The 15,664-nt window shown below is 52.6% G+C and overlaps 1 protein-coding gene across 2 annotated transcripts in view; it reads left to right on the forward strand.

Annotated features, from left to right (window-relative positions):
* The first annotated feature begins 4,829 nt into the window (after nt 1-4,829).
* The window catches only part of PLCG2 (phospholipase C gamma 2), a 137,793-nt gene continuing 126,958 nt past the window's right edge, over nt 4,830-15,664 (forward strand). The window contains exon 1 of one of the 2 annotated variants that reach the window (XM_006754468.2): nt 4,830-5,257. In XM_006754468.2, coding sequence (XP_006754531.1) covers nt 5,065-5,257 — 193 coding nt within the window. In that variant the 5' untranslated portion in view covers nt 4,830-5,064. The remainder of the gene's footprint in view (nt 5,258-15,664) is intronic. The other variant, XM_006754465.2, reaches the window with a different exon arrangement.

Below are 15,664 nucleotides of genomic sequence, written 5' to 3' on the forward strand. Positions count from 1 at the left end.
GGCGCGGCCAGGCGGGCCGGCACTTCCCCGTATTGCACAGGTGGTTGAGGGAGGGAGGGAGGGAAGGGGGGTGGCGGCGCGATAGCGCGAAGGCGCAGCCCTTCCCCAGGAGAGAGAGACAAGGATCGCCTTGGGGGGCTGGAGGGGCATTCACGGTTCCCTCTTGCACCCCACAATCGTATGCATCATTATGTGTGTACGTCTGTGCGTTTTCCTGGCTATGTTTTGGAATCCCAAAGAGGTCATTACTCCCATAGCGGAAGAACTTGGGGGAAAGATGGGTCCCGTTTGGACGGTGTGGGAGGAGGTTGGCGCTTGGATTTCGGGGGAGTCTGGGGAGGGACTTTTGGCACCCGTTCTTGAATGAGGCTGAGAGAGTATGGTGGGGGTGAGGGGGCTGACGTGGCTCAAGGGAAACAGGTGGCCTCTTCAGTCAACTTAATTTGAATTTCAGTTCCAGCTGTGTGGTCCTGGGCAAGTTGAGTTTCTTGCCCTGGACTCGGGGCTACACCCCAGGGCTGTGTTGAGAAGTGGGGCTCAGCTGTTGAAAGCTTACCTGGCTAGTTCCTCGCCCTCTGGTTAAGGTGCCTGCGTGGGGCTCAGGCCGTGGACCTTAGCTGCAGTTCAGGAAGGGCTTCCTAAGGTAGGGGTCTGTGCCAGCCCCAGGCACTTACCCTGTTACAAAGGTGTGTGCGCCACCTGTGTGTTGGCTGAGGGAGATAACCGCTGAGGCTTCATTGATGCTGAAATTGCCTGATGGTGCTGCTGTCTCCCCCACACCTTGAGCATCTGAGGCTTCTCTGGAAGAGGCAGAGAGGGGGGGTCCCCCATGCAGAGCCCCTTTGCTGGGTGGAGTCAGTGGAAAGTGGCCAGTGAGAAAACTGGAAAACAGTTCTTAGTTTAGAAAACAGTAAAACAGAAAGAACTAAAACTCATCCACCATGTCACCACTTAAATTAATAAAATGTTGTCATCCTTTCTCCCCTCTTCCACTCCCCCCATAGTAACTGCTCTCCCTGGACTTATAAGCAAACAGCCTTTTAGAAATGTAGTTATCGTATACTTACTGGTTTGCAACTCTTTTTCATCTCTCTCATGACCTTCCAGATCAAACTGCTTATAAATCACTCTCATTCTCTCCAATAGTTATGGTGTGTTCTTTAAGGCGTGTGTTTCATTATTGATTGACAGGACTCTTACCTAAGGTCCCTTCCCTCCTCCCGCAAATTGATGGGCAGTTACGTTGTTTCCTGGGTTGTTTTTCTTTCTCTTTTTCTGTTACAAGTGATGCCTCCGTGAACATCCTTGTTCGTGTTTCTTTCTGCACATATATGATTATTGGACCAAAACATATGCATATTTTACTAGATGCTCACAGGTTGTCCTAAAATAATCAAGTTGAGCCAATCTGCCCCCCTACCTGCAGCGGCTGATACTGCCTGTGTCTACAGGGACAACGTTAAGTCCTACACTTGATCTTAGCCAAAAGGCCGAGAGGCGATGACAACGTAAGTCCTGATGCTGCAGGGTGGGTGTGAGGGCAGCAACAATTTCCCTGAAGCGGTAGGAGGGATGGTAACCTCTCAGGGATGCGACTGCTGATTTTCAACAGAGAATTGTTTCCTGGGATTTTGTATAACATCCTGTACTGGCCTAGCATGTGCAGAAGAGAAGAGAAGTCCCCTGCTTCCTGGTGCTGGCTCCTTGAATCCCAGGAGTTTATTTTGAAGAGAAGGACATGAAAAGTAGAAATGGTGAAACCTCTTGTTGAACCTCAGCCATGTTTGTATTTATACCATAAGTCATTTTACAGAGTTACCCAGGGAAGATGAGAAACAGGAACAAAAAAGGGATTTCAAGGCCCTTTCTTTCTTTCTTTCTTCCTTTCTTCCTTTCTTCCTTTTTTCTTTTTCTTTCTTTTTTGAAAGCAGAAGCAAAGTGGAAGTTGCCTGTGATGGGTAGGTGCGCCTCCCCCTGGTCAAGGCCTTGGAGACCTCCTTTTCTTAGATGCTGACTGTCCAGCTCTGGGTCGGAAGCTGGCTGCATTTTGGTGGTTGATTCCAAGGATCTTGTGGCCATGAGGATGTCCTTCCAGTTCTTGGCCAGAGGCAGCACAAAAGACTTGTTTATGGTGGAGCCAATCCACTGGGCTTTTTGAGCTGGAAGTAACCAGAATCCTGGGATGGTTAAATCCAAGGCCCTCCCAGAGCCAGAGTCAGAATGGAGAGCCCCAGTGCCTCCGGCTGGCAGGTTTAATCAGAGGTGGAGGTGTGACAGGGCGTGTGTTTCCCCTGGATGCCCTCCTGCACGTTGGACTTGAGACCTGGGAGTGGGGAACTCCAGCGTCAGCATGGTAAAGAGCTGCGGAGCTGGGACCAGGTGCAAACCCTGGCTTCTGCCACTTCCCAGCTCTGTGACCTTAGACAAGGCCTTTAACCTCTCCCTAGAGAGGGACAAGGGCTGCCACATTAGTTTCTGTCTGGCCAAATTCTGCCGTGGGATTCTGAATTGCAGAAGGCAGGTGCTGAAGGAGCAGAGGTGTGGGATCCAGACCAGGGTTCTAATCCTGGGGCATGACCTTGTCTACATGACCTTGATCACATCATTTCACCCCTTAGGGCTTGTTTTCACTTCCTGTATTTTTCATTGAGATAAATGAGAGGAACCAGGTATAGCAGGTGCTGGCACCTGGGGGGGCCAATGAACAGTTATTGGGTGAGAGTGGCCATGGGCACCTTGTTTTCTCCCTTTGACCTGGATTAGAGGGTGAAGAGGCGGGGGGCTCACTTCAGGCAGAGTTCTTGGCGCACCCTCTTAGTCCTGCTGCAGGGCCTTCGCTTAAGCCTGTTCCTCTGCCTAAAACACTGTTCCCTCCTTCTTCATTTTTTTTAAAATTAGATTCAGATGCCCTCTACCCCAAAGCTTTCTCTGAGCCCTCTAAGCTCCTGGCCTCACCCCAGGTTAAACTCAGGGTCCCTCCCCAGTAACCTCTCTCCACTCCCCCCTCATTTGCTTACTAGTCTACAGCTTAGTGCTTGGCAATAGAGTTGACACTCAAGGTATTGATTAATATTATCTGAGGCCCCTCAGAAAATACTATCTGAGGCCCTGCTAAATGCTGGGGCTGCGCATATATTGTAGCTTTCGTCCTTCCAGCACCCCTTCAGGGTGATACTCTTATCCCCATTTTATAGATGAGGAAACTGAGGCCCTGAGTTTGAGCATCTTGGCAGGAAGCTCTGGGCAAGTCAGAGCCAGTGTAGAGGCCAAGATAGCCCTGGCTGACAACCTGCCTCTCTGCAGAGTAACCACCGTGGGCTCCTAAAGGGATTTGGAGGGAGGGAAGGCGGTAAGGAAGGCACACAGAACAATTGATGGTAATAGATTCCGCAGTAGCTAAATCCCAGGAGCACGGACTTTGCATCCTTGTTTTAAGGGCCAAGACCAAGCATGTCAAACTCGCGGCTGGCGGTCCACATGTTTGACATGCTTGGCCAAGACATACTCTCCGGTTTAACCCTCACAAGAACCTTTAATCTATTTTCCTCTTTATAAGTGTGGAAATGAGGCCCAGGGGCTTAAGTGACTTGGTGTAGGGCCAGCCTTAGTTCAAGTCCCCTGTGAGTGGCAGGCAGTGTGTCTTTGGACATTTGGGGGGCAGAATTGGAGGTTGAGGGTGCAGAGCAAGGGCTCAGGGAGGGACATGATTTCACTCCTGTTCTGAAAGCATTCTTCTGGCTTTCAGAAGTTGTCTGTAGGAGGCAGGCAGAAGCAGGAAGACCAGTTAGTAGGTGCTTAGAATAATCCTATATAATAGAAGCCTAATATGCAAATCGATCAACCAGCAGAACGACTGGTTGCTATGATGCACACTGGCCACCAGGGGGCAGATGCTCAATACAGGAGCTGCCCCCAGCCCGCAGGCCCCAGGCCAGCCAAGGCGGGTGAGTGGGGCCCCCCCATCACCCTGACAGTTGCCCCACAGAGGGAGGCGACCAGTGGTGACAGCAGGGGGCAGGGCGGCCAAGGCAGGTGCCAGTAGGGGGCCCCCGATTGCCCCGCCAGTCGCCCCACAGATCAGCCCTGATCGTTAGCCAGGCCTAGGGACCCTACCTGTGCATGAATTTCATGCACCAGGCATCTAGGCCAAGTATAGTTCTTGGAAGAACCGGTGAAGGGGCGAGATGGGTTGGATTCTGGATCTTCTGTTGGATTGGGTGTGGTTGTGAGAGAGGCCAGACAAGGAAGGCTCTGAGATTTGGGGCCCTAGTGCCCCTCTGGTCACATAATTCGCCGCCACTAGAATCTTCTCCTAAACATTGGCTGTTGGTGGGAAGAGGTGGTCATCAAGGTCACCTGCTGGATGCCGAGCTTTGCTGGTGACATCGCATTCCAAGCTTCCTAACTGTGCCATTTTAGAAAGGAGGCCTCTGAGGCTTGCAGGGTCACACAGCCTGCTCAGGGCCACACAGTCGGCAGGAACCTACACCAGCATTTGAACTTGAGGCTGCCGGGCCCTGAGGTTTTCTGCCCTGTTGGCCCCATTTCCGTGCAGAGGTCTCCACGGACACATTCTGAAGTTTTGCTTTCTTTCTTTTGTTTCCAACTTCATTTAGGAAATAAAGGGATGGTTAGAAATTTCTCGGCAGGATAGAAAAGGATGCTGGTGTTGGGGATGAGGGCTGGGAGCCAGCCTGGGCTGCTTTGAGTATTCAAATGTTCTACAGCATGAAAGTGTGTGGGGAGGGAGGGCTCCTGGCCAGGCTGGGGTGATTTGGTTATTCAAAGCCTGGGTGACAGTTGGGCATTGAGGTCGGGGGTGTCCTCCCACACCTCCACTTCCATTTAAACCTGTGTGTGTCCTGTGTGGGTCTGAGCGGCCAGCAATTCGTTGCCCCGGGGATCTTCTCCTAAAACTCATGCTCATGAGACAGGAGTTGGCTCTGGAAGTCCAAGTCCCGTTAACTAAATCCCCCTCGGTTAACTAAAGCCAATTCCCACTCTTCTGTCCTTCCCTCCAGCCTCGCTGTTCCTCACTCCTCCTCCTCCCTGGTGTGGCCAACAATGACCACCATGGTCAACGTGGACGCCCTCCCGGAATATGAGAAGAGTCAGATCAAGAGAGCCCTGGAGCTGGGCACCGTGATGACCGTGTTCAGCTTCCGCAAGTCCACCCCGGAGCGCAGGACCGTCCAGGTGATCATGGAGACGCGGCAGGTGGCCTGGAGTAAGACGGCCGACAAGATCGAGGGCTTCTGTGAGTACCTGCTGGGCAGGGCAGTGCGGCCTGCCTTCCCTGCGGCCTGGCCTGGGCGGCTTCTCACCTTCCTGCCTTCACTTGTCACTGCAGTTGTTGTTTTGATACCTTCTTCTGTTCTAAAAGTGGAAGTGTGGCCACTTTGTCTGGGTCTCTGATGGGGCTTAGAGCAGGTGGGGGAAGTTCAGCCAGTTTCTTCTAAGGCCAACTTGGAAATGACACCCAGACGGCTCACCTGGGCGAGTAGGGGTGTGCTCAGACAGACAGCATCAGGGCCATTGGGTTCCTGTCGATGGTTAAGTTCTCTGCCCTCTTAGGGTCTAACAGGCCAGAATTTGTGGAAACTCATAGCTTGGTAGCCAGATGCATGTCTGTTTCATGTCACTGCAAACCACAGAGTGAAAGATCTTTACTTCAGCTCATGTGGACAGAGCATGTTCTGCAGCTTTCAGATGAGATTCCGGTCCTGGTGGAGGTATCTTCCCTTCCCCACCCCCTTTAGATTAGGCAATTGGCTCAGTTCCTAAAGTTTCTAAGACTGTTTTTGTTTTTATTGTTTGTTTGTTTTTTTTGAACAGAGTGAGGAGACTTAAGCAAGTTTCAGTTGCAGAGACTTGCTTTAATTTGCATTTTTTAATTGACTATTTTAAAAAAACTGTTAATCCTCACCTGAGGATATTTTTTCCATGGATCTTTAGAGACAGTTGGAAAGAGGAGAGGAGGAGAGAGAGAGAGAGCGCGTGAAATATTGATGTGAGAGCGACACATTGATTGGATGCCTCTGGCACACACCCTGACTGGGGCTGGGGTTGCAACCCATAACTCAGATACATGCCCTTGACCGGGACTCGAACCCACGGCCCTTTGGGTCATGGGCCGATACTCTGACCACTGAGCCACAGTGGCCAGAGCTTGACTACTTTTTAATTGAAAAATTGAAATGTACACTTGGGGGATAAAAAAACAAAAAAAATTCATAAATAAATGTCTCTCTTCCTCAGCCCTCATCCCATGCTTCACAGGCAAGCTCATTATCAAGTTTGTTTATCTTCCAGAAATACTCTATGCTTGTGAATGTGTGTCACGCTTTTTACGCAAGTGGGTACCTACTGCATACACTTCCGCACCGTGGTTTCTTTTTTCTTAGATTTAATAATTATTTTGGAGGTGGTTTGTTATCAGCACATTGATCTGCCTTCTTTCAGGGCCCCATAGCATTCCGGCTGCAGGTAGCAGTGTAACCCCTAGAAAGGGACATAGACTGTTCCTGGTCTTTTGCTATATTTGCATTCTTCCTCTTCCCCTTCCTATTCCTCATCCTCTTCCCTTGCCCCTTCCGTTTCTTCTTTTAATTTTATGATTCATATACCATACAATTCACATACCATACAATTCATTCATTTAAAATTAACAACTCAGTGGTTTTTAGTATATTCACAGATAATGTGCAACCACCACTATAATCAATTTTAGAACATTTCCATCACCTCAGAAAGAATCCCCGAACCCATTAGGCATCACCCTCTATTTCCTATCCTCTCCCTGCTCTAAGCCACCACTCACCTACTTTCTGCCTCTCTCGATTTCCCTGACCTGGACATTTCCTTTCACTAGAATCATGGCCTTTTGCGTCTGGCTTCTTCCACTTGGCATCATGTTTTCAAGGTTGGTCCACCATGTGGCATGTGTCAGCTCCTCTTTCCTTTTATGGCTGAATAATATCCCGTCGCATGGATTTCCCCCAATTTGTGTATCCACTCATTCACTGAGTTGTTTCTACTGTTTGGCGATTAGGAACAGTGCTGCCGTGAGCGCTGATGTACCCGTGTTTGTGTGGACGTATGCTTTCATTTCGCTTGGGCGTATGCCTAGGAGGGTTGTCTGTGTTTAATCATTTTAGGAACTGCCAGACTGTTTTCCAAGTGGCTGCTCCGTTGGACATCCCCACCCGCCGTGCATGAGGGTTATCCGTGCATTTTATTTCCTATACATGTATGGGGATATCTAAGGACAGCTTCCTGTAAGCGTGATTTCCGAGTTAAGGAGTATTTTAACTCGGGAGTTTGACAGCACCCACAGCAGCCCATGCGGGTGTGAGCGGACCTGTTCCCCACGCCTTCCTCCACGCCATGATGCGGGTGTGAACTGGGCCAGTCGCAGGTAGACTCAGGGAGTGTGGTGTCATTCTTCATTTGATTTCTCCTGTCACGAGTGAGATTGAACAGCTTCCCAAGGTTGCTCCTGGCTTCGGAGCCAAGGAGGCCTCGGATGGCCCAGAGCCGAAGCCCTGCCTTGAAAGTATGTGGAAGCAGCCAACTTGCTTCCTGTCTTTGTTTGCTTTGGCCACACTCGACCTCTCAGGCGGCTCAGAAACCTGTCGAAGCTGCGGGGGGAGCAGGGAGGGCGGGGGAGGGCTGCAGGGCACTGACAGTAAATACAGGTGTGCCACGCTGAGTGGACGGGTCCTGCTGACCATGAGAAACACCTGGGGGCTTTCAAATGTCTAGGCTGCTGGAACCTTCTCCTGAAGCCCGTTCTGAGGGGCACCAGACAGGATTTGGCTCCTGAAATCATCGCCAGGTAGTTCTGCCTCTCAGTTAAATGAAAGCAATTCCCCCTTCTCCCTGGGGTGACTAAGGATGGTGTCACTGCCCAGGTTGGCTGGGACTGAGTATTGTAGTTAATAGACTCCCAGGTGATCATGGTAACTAGCTAGGTTTGACATATACTGTTTACAACCTTTCTTCCAACCCCTCCCCCTTCCCTCCTTCCCATTTTTGAATGCCTGCTCTGCCGGGCCTGTTCTAGGTACCCGAGACACAGCAGTGATTAGATGAGACTCATCTCCTGTGGAACCTACGTTGTGCCACTGAGTCCAGCAGTGTTTGGCGAGCTTTGCTGTGTGCCTGGGGGCAAGTTACATCTGTTTCCTGAGACTGAATTCCCTTATCTATAGAATGGGAATAATATAGGCGTCCGCTCCACACAGTGATAGCTGGGAATGAATGAAGGAGGAAATATGCCAGAAGGGTTAGCTCAGTCCCACGGGGTGAGCATTGGACCCTCGGGCGCTGCTGCTGTTACTTTTGCCGTAGTTGTAACGAGTGGCGGCCAGCTCTGCGGGTGGCCGTCTGGCTCAGGTGTGTGGACGTCTGGTGGGATCCACGGAAGGGTTTCGAGAAGAGGATGATGTGGTCGCATTTGTGTTTTTGTTTCGATCATGGTCTGGCGGTCCTGTGTGAGGCGGCTGTGTTGGTGTGTTCGTAAAGAGACAGGAAAAGCCAATTCTGGGGTAAAGAGCTTAGGACGGAGCGAGCAGGCCGTGGGCCCTGGAATGGGGACTCTCAGGGCCATGTTTTCAGCCTCCTGTTGTCAGTGAGATGCTCTGAGGGGACACCCCCCTCCCCCAAGCTGCAGTGTTCTTCAAGGGCCCTAATTAGCAGGGACTGCAGGGAACTGTGAGGTCTGCCAGGGGCAGGCTGGCATGAGGGAGCATGCGTGTGGTTGTGGGGCATGTGGCATGTGACTTCTGGCAGGTGTCGCACCCTCCGAGTGGGCCTGGATGAGGCTAGACACACGCAGATCCCACTGTCCAGAGCAGTGAGGGGTTCTCTCCAGCAGGCAAATGTCTGTAGACATTTTTAGTTGTGATAATGGAGGGGGGGGGGGTGCTCGTGGCATCTAGGGAGTGAGTTAAAGCCAGGGATGCTGCTAAACACCTTACAGTGCACGGACAGCCCCACTACAAACGAATTTCAGGACCAAGCGTCAGTGTGCCAAGGTGGAAAAACTCCGGTCCGGGCCATGTGCTGACTAGTTTAGAGCCATAAAGCAGCCCTGGGCCTATAGGGCTGCTCTCTGGACCCTGTCGTGGCGGAGCTGTTTGGTGAGTTCGGCCCATATTTGCTATCCTGTTGGGACCCAGACTCTGCTGAGGGGGGAGGGGGTCCCGGCCCTGGAGGGGAAGCAGACTCAGCCACCAGCCATGGCGGGATTGCGTGTTGCCGCCACAGTGAGGGTCTGTCTGCACGGGGTGCCTGTGAGGGGGGCTGGCTCTGTCCACCGGGCAGGGCAGGTGAGGGGAAGTGGGAGAGGCCTCGCAGCGGGGCAGCTGCTGGTGTGGGGAGTCCAGGGAGAGGCTTGCCCGGAGGCCGGCAGGAGGGCCATCCCGAGTGGGCTCAGTGGCTGCCATTGCGTGTGAGCGAGGAGATGTGTGAATCGGAGGTTTGGGCTGGTTAAGTCTTCCATTCTTTGCAGCTCGGGCTGTGGCGAATGGGTATTTGCTCTGGGCTGGAAGGTTCCAGAATCTTCGCTCACACGTCCACTGCCTTGGTGGTAAGGCTGGAGGACTGGGCTCAGCCGGATGGTTGACCGCCTGATGGTCTGGGGAGTTGCACTTGGGATTTGGCTCCGGGTGGCCCCCAGAGTGTGTTTCAGGGGTCCCGGCAGGGGCTGCAGGCCTGAGCCTCAGAGGTCCCAGCCACCTGCACCCGCTCAGGTTCATGAACAGGGAATTTCCATTCTATCCCTGGTCAGGTCGTGTACGCGAGGTAACGGGTCGATGTTTCTCTGCCTTCCTCTCTCCCTAAAATCCATAAAAACATATCCTCAGGTGAGGATTAAAAAAAGAAGAAGAGGAATGGGGAATTTCCTCGTGGAGAGAAAGTGGCACGCATGCCCGTCCAGAGAGGAAAGACACTGACGGTGACCACCTGGGGGCCAGCGACCATGAGCACACCTGGACTCTGGGCTCAAACCCCTGCTCCACCCTCTGCGAGGTGTGTGATGAGCAGGATAATATCGTTCCTGACTTACTGGTGAAATGAAATGGGTTTATTCTGTGTACTTTTTATATGTGGGAAACACTGCACAACTGGAACAGAACACAGTGAGGTTCCTCCCTGAGGGTCTGGCTCCGTAAGAGTCTCTGGAAGTGCTGCCCGAAGTTTTCCTTTCCTCCCGGGGACCCACTGAGCAGACCTCATGTGGAGCCGCCTGCTCGGGCCTTTCTGAGTTGAACTTCAGGGCCCTCATGCGTCTCGTCCGTTTGTGGGGCCTGGAATGTGTCCCAGGAGCCACCTCGGTGCCACCTGTTGCAGAGTCTGGTTGGTGTGGTGATAAGCCACGTCTGAGGGCTTGGATGGCATCCGTCTCGACCGAATGGGCTTTTCTCCTGAAGTTTTCACGGGCACTTCTCTGTCTGCTCCTTTTGAGCCCGATGTGGCTGCCCCGAATGAGGAATGCTCAAAGCCGGAGCAGTTCTGTGTCCTTGGTCTCAGACTCTTGGCTTGCCTGTCTGATGATGATGATGATGATGGTAGTGATAGTAGCAGCAGCAGCAGCCACCGGTAGTGGATGCTCACACTGACCCTGCGAGGCAGCGACCATACCGCTTTTACTTTGAGGAAGCTGAGTCCCAGGGAGACGGGGCGACATGACATGCCCAAGGCCTCACATTCAGGAAGGGGCAGAGCTACAGTTTCTCTCGTTCTGTCTGCCTCCAGAGTCTCATATCGTCCTCCTGCTCCTGCATCCTCTCGGAGACCTTTCAGTTCTGTGTGACAGAGAAGCACCCTGATGGGGCCCAGGAGCCGCAGCGCTCACCCTTGGTCACACAGGAGGCCAGTGCAGCCATCCCCGCGGCGTGCAGGGGACACGCTTGGCCGGGCGCTGGCGATGCCAGAGGAAGGAGGCTCCAGTGGTGCCCTGGTCAGCAGGAGGCACAGGTGCCAGGAGACCACGGACATGGCAGCGTGGACAAGCGGGAGCAGAGCCAGGTGGTGAAATGGGGTCTTGAGGCCTCTCAGCCAATTCTGAAACCCATGCTTGGGCTTCTTATCCATGAATCAATGAGTACTTTTGAAATTTGTTATTTTTATCAAAATGTCTTCAAAATAGTATAAAGCAGATTTTTTTTTTTTCTCACTGACATCTTCTAAAAAGAAATCTAAGCCCTAGCTGGTTTGGCTCAGTGGATAGAGTGTTGGCCTGTGGACTGAAGGGTCCCAGGTTTGATTCTGGTCAAGGACACATGCCTGGGTTGTGAGCTCGATCCCCAGTGGGGGGCATGCAGGAGGCAGCCAATCAATGATTCTCTCTCATCATTGATGTTTCTATTTTTCTCTCCCTCTCTCTTCCTCTCTGAAATCAATAAAAGTTTTTTTTTTTCTTTAAATCAAGAAAGAAAGGAAGAAATCTACTCTGTGAAAGTACAAAGTCCCAGGCTCCTCTCGTCACACGTCCACCAGAAGTAAGATCAGCCAGTGTCCCAGGGGCTGTAAACTCACGTACCTGTCAGTCTGGGCTGTGCAGCGATGGTCTACAGCAGCACGGACCCTGGGCCCCAGTGCTGGGCTCCCGTGCTAGGCCTCCCACTTAGTTGGGGAGTGACCTTGGACCGCTCAGGTCACCTCCTTGTGCCTCCATTTCCACATCTAGAGAGTGAGGATAATGAGAGACCTGCCTCCCTCGGCTCTGATGAGGCCTCAATGAAGTGATACATGTAACTGCTTTCAGCAGGGCCGGCCGGGCGCCCTGGAGGCAGGTGCTCAAATATGTGCTGCCCTTGTCACCCTGGCCCTCAGCGTTATCGTCACCGTTATCAAACCTCAAGGGGAATGGCACTAGAGAAAGGGTGAGATGAATAGTAGAACTTTCATTTATATAGTGATTTTTCTTGCTGCACCCAGTGGATTGTCCAGCTCCCCTTCTGGGATATACACTCTCCATGGAGGAGCCTGCTGGCGTGAACACAGAACTGTGTATCCCTGACGTTGAGACAGACCTACTTGTATGCTGGGTGGTTGCAGAATCTGTCTCTGTGGTCCCTCCAGGGTTGTCTGCTGTCCTGGTCCACGGATATTGGATCTTAGACTTTGTTCCTTTGCTGATTCAGCAAATACTCAAAGAGGACTTGGTGTGTGTCGGGTATTATGTTTGTCACTGGGGATGAAGGGAACGGGACAGTGAGCTCCGTAGAGGAGCTTACCGTCTCGTAGGGAAGATGGGAAAAGTTACTCATTCATTCATTTTGGATTGTGATGGATGCCAGGAAGGAAAGGAACAGCACCGTGACAAGGAGGACCAGGGAGGAGCACTGTTTTAATTGGGCAGGCATCAGAAAAGCCCCTCTGAAGGTGACATTTGAGTTGAGATTTGAAGGGGGAGGAGGAGAAGGCCGTGGGAAGCTCTGGGGAGAGGCGTTCCAGGCAGCGGGCACAGGTATAAAGCTTCCACATTAGCCAGGCAAGGCTAACTGCAGTGACACATGCCTCAGTGATACGATCCAACTCTGTCACTCAAGTCATGATCCACTGGGATCGGGGTGGGGAGGGGACTCTGCTGGCTGGTGGCATCACCGACCCCTAGGGTACCTGAGGCCACCTCAGGATCCTCTGTCCAGCGAGCAAGTGGGGGTAGAAGATGTGTAGAAGATGGCTTACCAGGGTTTTATGAGCCAGGTCTGAAGGTAGAGGTTTCCACCTTCCATTGAACAGAACTTGGCCTGTGACTAGCTGCAGAGGATGCTGGGAAAATAGAAATGGGTTTGGGAGGCATCTCCCAGGCGCTTCCACAGCCCCTCATTTTGGAGGATGCAGAGGTGGCTGCAGGAGCCCCACTGATGCTAAAGAACAGATCATTGTAGGGATTTGGGAGGTCTTGTATGAATCTAGGAAGATGAATAGCCTTACCCCTGGGCCTCAGGGGAAGGGAAGGTGGTGGCACCGAGGTCTCTTCCATCCTGTCTGAGGCAAGAGCTACTGGCGGTGACATCTGTTCATAGACCGGCCTTGTCTGCCCTCTTAGGTTCCCCGCAGCCATGGCGTGGCCCTTCCCAGCAAAGCCCCTCTCCACCTTAACTCCCTGTGTGGCCCAACAGCTAAGGCTTTGGCTTCCCGGCCTCCCAAGGATGGACTCCTGAGAGAGGCCTCTGATTGGCCAGATCTTTTGAGCCAGTGCACGGGGATTGGCTGTTTTGAGGCCAGAGTCCTCTCTGGTCAGCTTTGGTGAGGGGGCAGGTTAGAGGGCATCTCCTGTTGGAGAACACAGTCTGGCTTCTTCAGGGCTTGTGGGCCCCTATAATGGGTTGAATTACCCCCACCCCCAGTTCATATATTAAAGCCCTAACCCCCAGCACCTCAGAATGGTCTTATTTGGAAATTGGGTTATTGCAGATGTAATTAGTTAAGAGGAGGTCATGCTGGTGTAGGGTGACCCCCCTATTCCAGTATGACTTGTGCCCTTATAAGAACACACACACACACACACACACACACACACACGGAGCGAAGGCCATGTGATGGTGGATGTGGAGTTTGGAGAGAAGCATCTGTGAGCAAAGGAACACCAAAGATTGCCAGCCATCACCAGCCGCTGGAGAGAGGCAGGGAACACATCCTCCCTGCCCTCAGAAGGAGCCAACCCTGCCGATGCCTAGAGTTCGGACTTCCAGCCTCCAGAACTGTGAGGCGATGGATTTCTGTTGTTAAGCCGCCCATTGTGGTACATGGTTACAGCAGCCCTAGCAGATGGGGGCAGTGGGGTGAGCGGGGCCATTGATGTATCCATTTTGCCACAGATGTGTGATAAGTTGGAGTTGGTTGTAAAGGAATTTAAGTGTATTCCAAGTGTCATCTTATTTCCTGGCTGCACTGGACTTGGCTTGGGTCATAGGGCAACAGAGGCAGTGTAGGGCACTGGTTAAGTGTGGGAAACAGAGCCAGCCTGCTTGGATTTGACTCTATGGCTTATTAGCTGTGTGATCTTGGACAAGAGACTTAACTTCTACGTGCCTCCGTTTCCTTACCTGTAAAATGGGAAGAATGACGGGACCCACCTTGTAGGGTTGTTAGGAGGATCAGATGAGTTCCCGTAGGCAAATCATTTAGAAAGGTGCCTGGGAAATGCTAGGTAAGGTTTGTTCTTGCTATTATGCCTCTTGCCTCTCTCCCATATCCCCTTGAAATCTCTACTCCAAGCAACCAGGCCTCCCCTTTGGAGGACCAAGTCCAGGTACAGTTGGCTATGGCTGGTCCAGTTCTGCACACCCATGGCCGTGGGGCATGGACGTGGGTCTCTTTCAGTCTGGCTTTGGGGAACTAGGTGTCCCAGCCCAGAACTCCATCTGGCTGTCGTGAGGAGGGGAGAGGCAGTGGGAGTGTGGGCACATCCAGCTTTGAGAAGCCAGAGGGCAGGGCACAGGAACCTCTGTCCCTTGCAGCAGTGCCAGGCTCTGGAATGCAGGTGTGCCCCACTGTGTGTATCTAGAGGTTCCTGGATAGGTGGTGTAAGTCAGGTCTCTCCCGGATGGCTAACTAGAGGAGGGCGCTGTTAGGAGGTATCCTTGGTGCATCCCTTTGGAGAGGAGATCGCTCCCACCGCCTGCCCCTCCACTCCTCTACCTTAGCGTGCATTTTCGCCTATCAGACTAGCAAAGTGGAGGGTCTTGCTTTGTCCTGGAAGAGACTTAAGTGCTGTGCAGTGTGAAGAGGGAGCCAGAAATCCTGGTGGCGACTTTCCTGTCCCTTGGCAGTGCCTGGCCCGGAGCCAGGTCCGCGGGGTCCTCGTCACAGACTCTGGGCTCTGGGAGGCAGGGACCCATCTGTTCTCTCACCGAGGAGGGTCCCCAGCAGCTAGGCTATGCCCGCCCCACAGTGGACGCTTCAGGGAAAGGATTGGATGCCCTCCCTGCCTCTGCCCCCTCTTTCTCTCCAGACACAGAAGTATCTGGGCAATCCACTCAGCCTCTTAGCCTCTTTGTGCCTCAGTTTACTCATCTGTGAGATGGGGTAACGACGGAGCTACCCTGTCAGATCTTGTGAGCATTCAGTTTGTAAATGCATGTAACGTGTACTTAGCAGGGTGCCTGGCGCTCATGCTGCCCGAGGGCTTGCCAGAGCCTGCATTTGCGGGCACTGGGGGTGTGGCAGAGCCCATACGTGTAGATGCTCCCTCCTCCTGCTGCACTGGGCCTGGGTGAAAGGGTCCGATTGGAGTTAAGGTCCCTTGGGTTGGAGCAATGCCTTTTCCCTTCTGCGAGTTGAGTCTGGGGAGGCCTGGACTTGGAGGAGGAACTTCAACAGGGCAGTGGTGAAGTTTTGTAAACAGAATCAGTGGTGATGTCAGTTTAGGGCACAAGAGGCCTTCTGCACCCTCCTGGCACAGTGGGGAGGAAGCTGTGAGGTGCTGCTTTCATCTTATATGAGTTGTCCTGGTGGCCACGGTGGGACTGGGTTTGGGGGTGCAATGTCTGTGTCTGCGAAGAAGGATTCTGTTCTGACAAAGACCATGGGAACTTACTAATTTGTAAAATGGAGACTAGCAAAGGACAGTGAGCACAGCCCAGCCACTCCGGGCCACTCCTGGCCTGCTGCCAGCCCCTGCTGATGGGAGCAGCCCCCCCCCCCC

Source organism: Myotis davidii, unplaced genomic scaffold (genome assembly GCF_000327345.1).
Source record: "Myotis davidii unplaced genomic scaffold, ASM32734v1 scaffold391, whole genome shotgun sequence".
NCBI lineage: Eukaryota > Metazoa > Chordata > Mammalia > Chiroptera > Vespertilionidae > Myotis > Myotis davidii.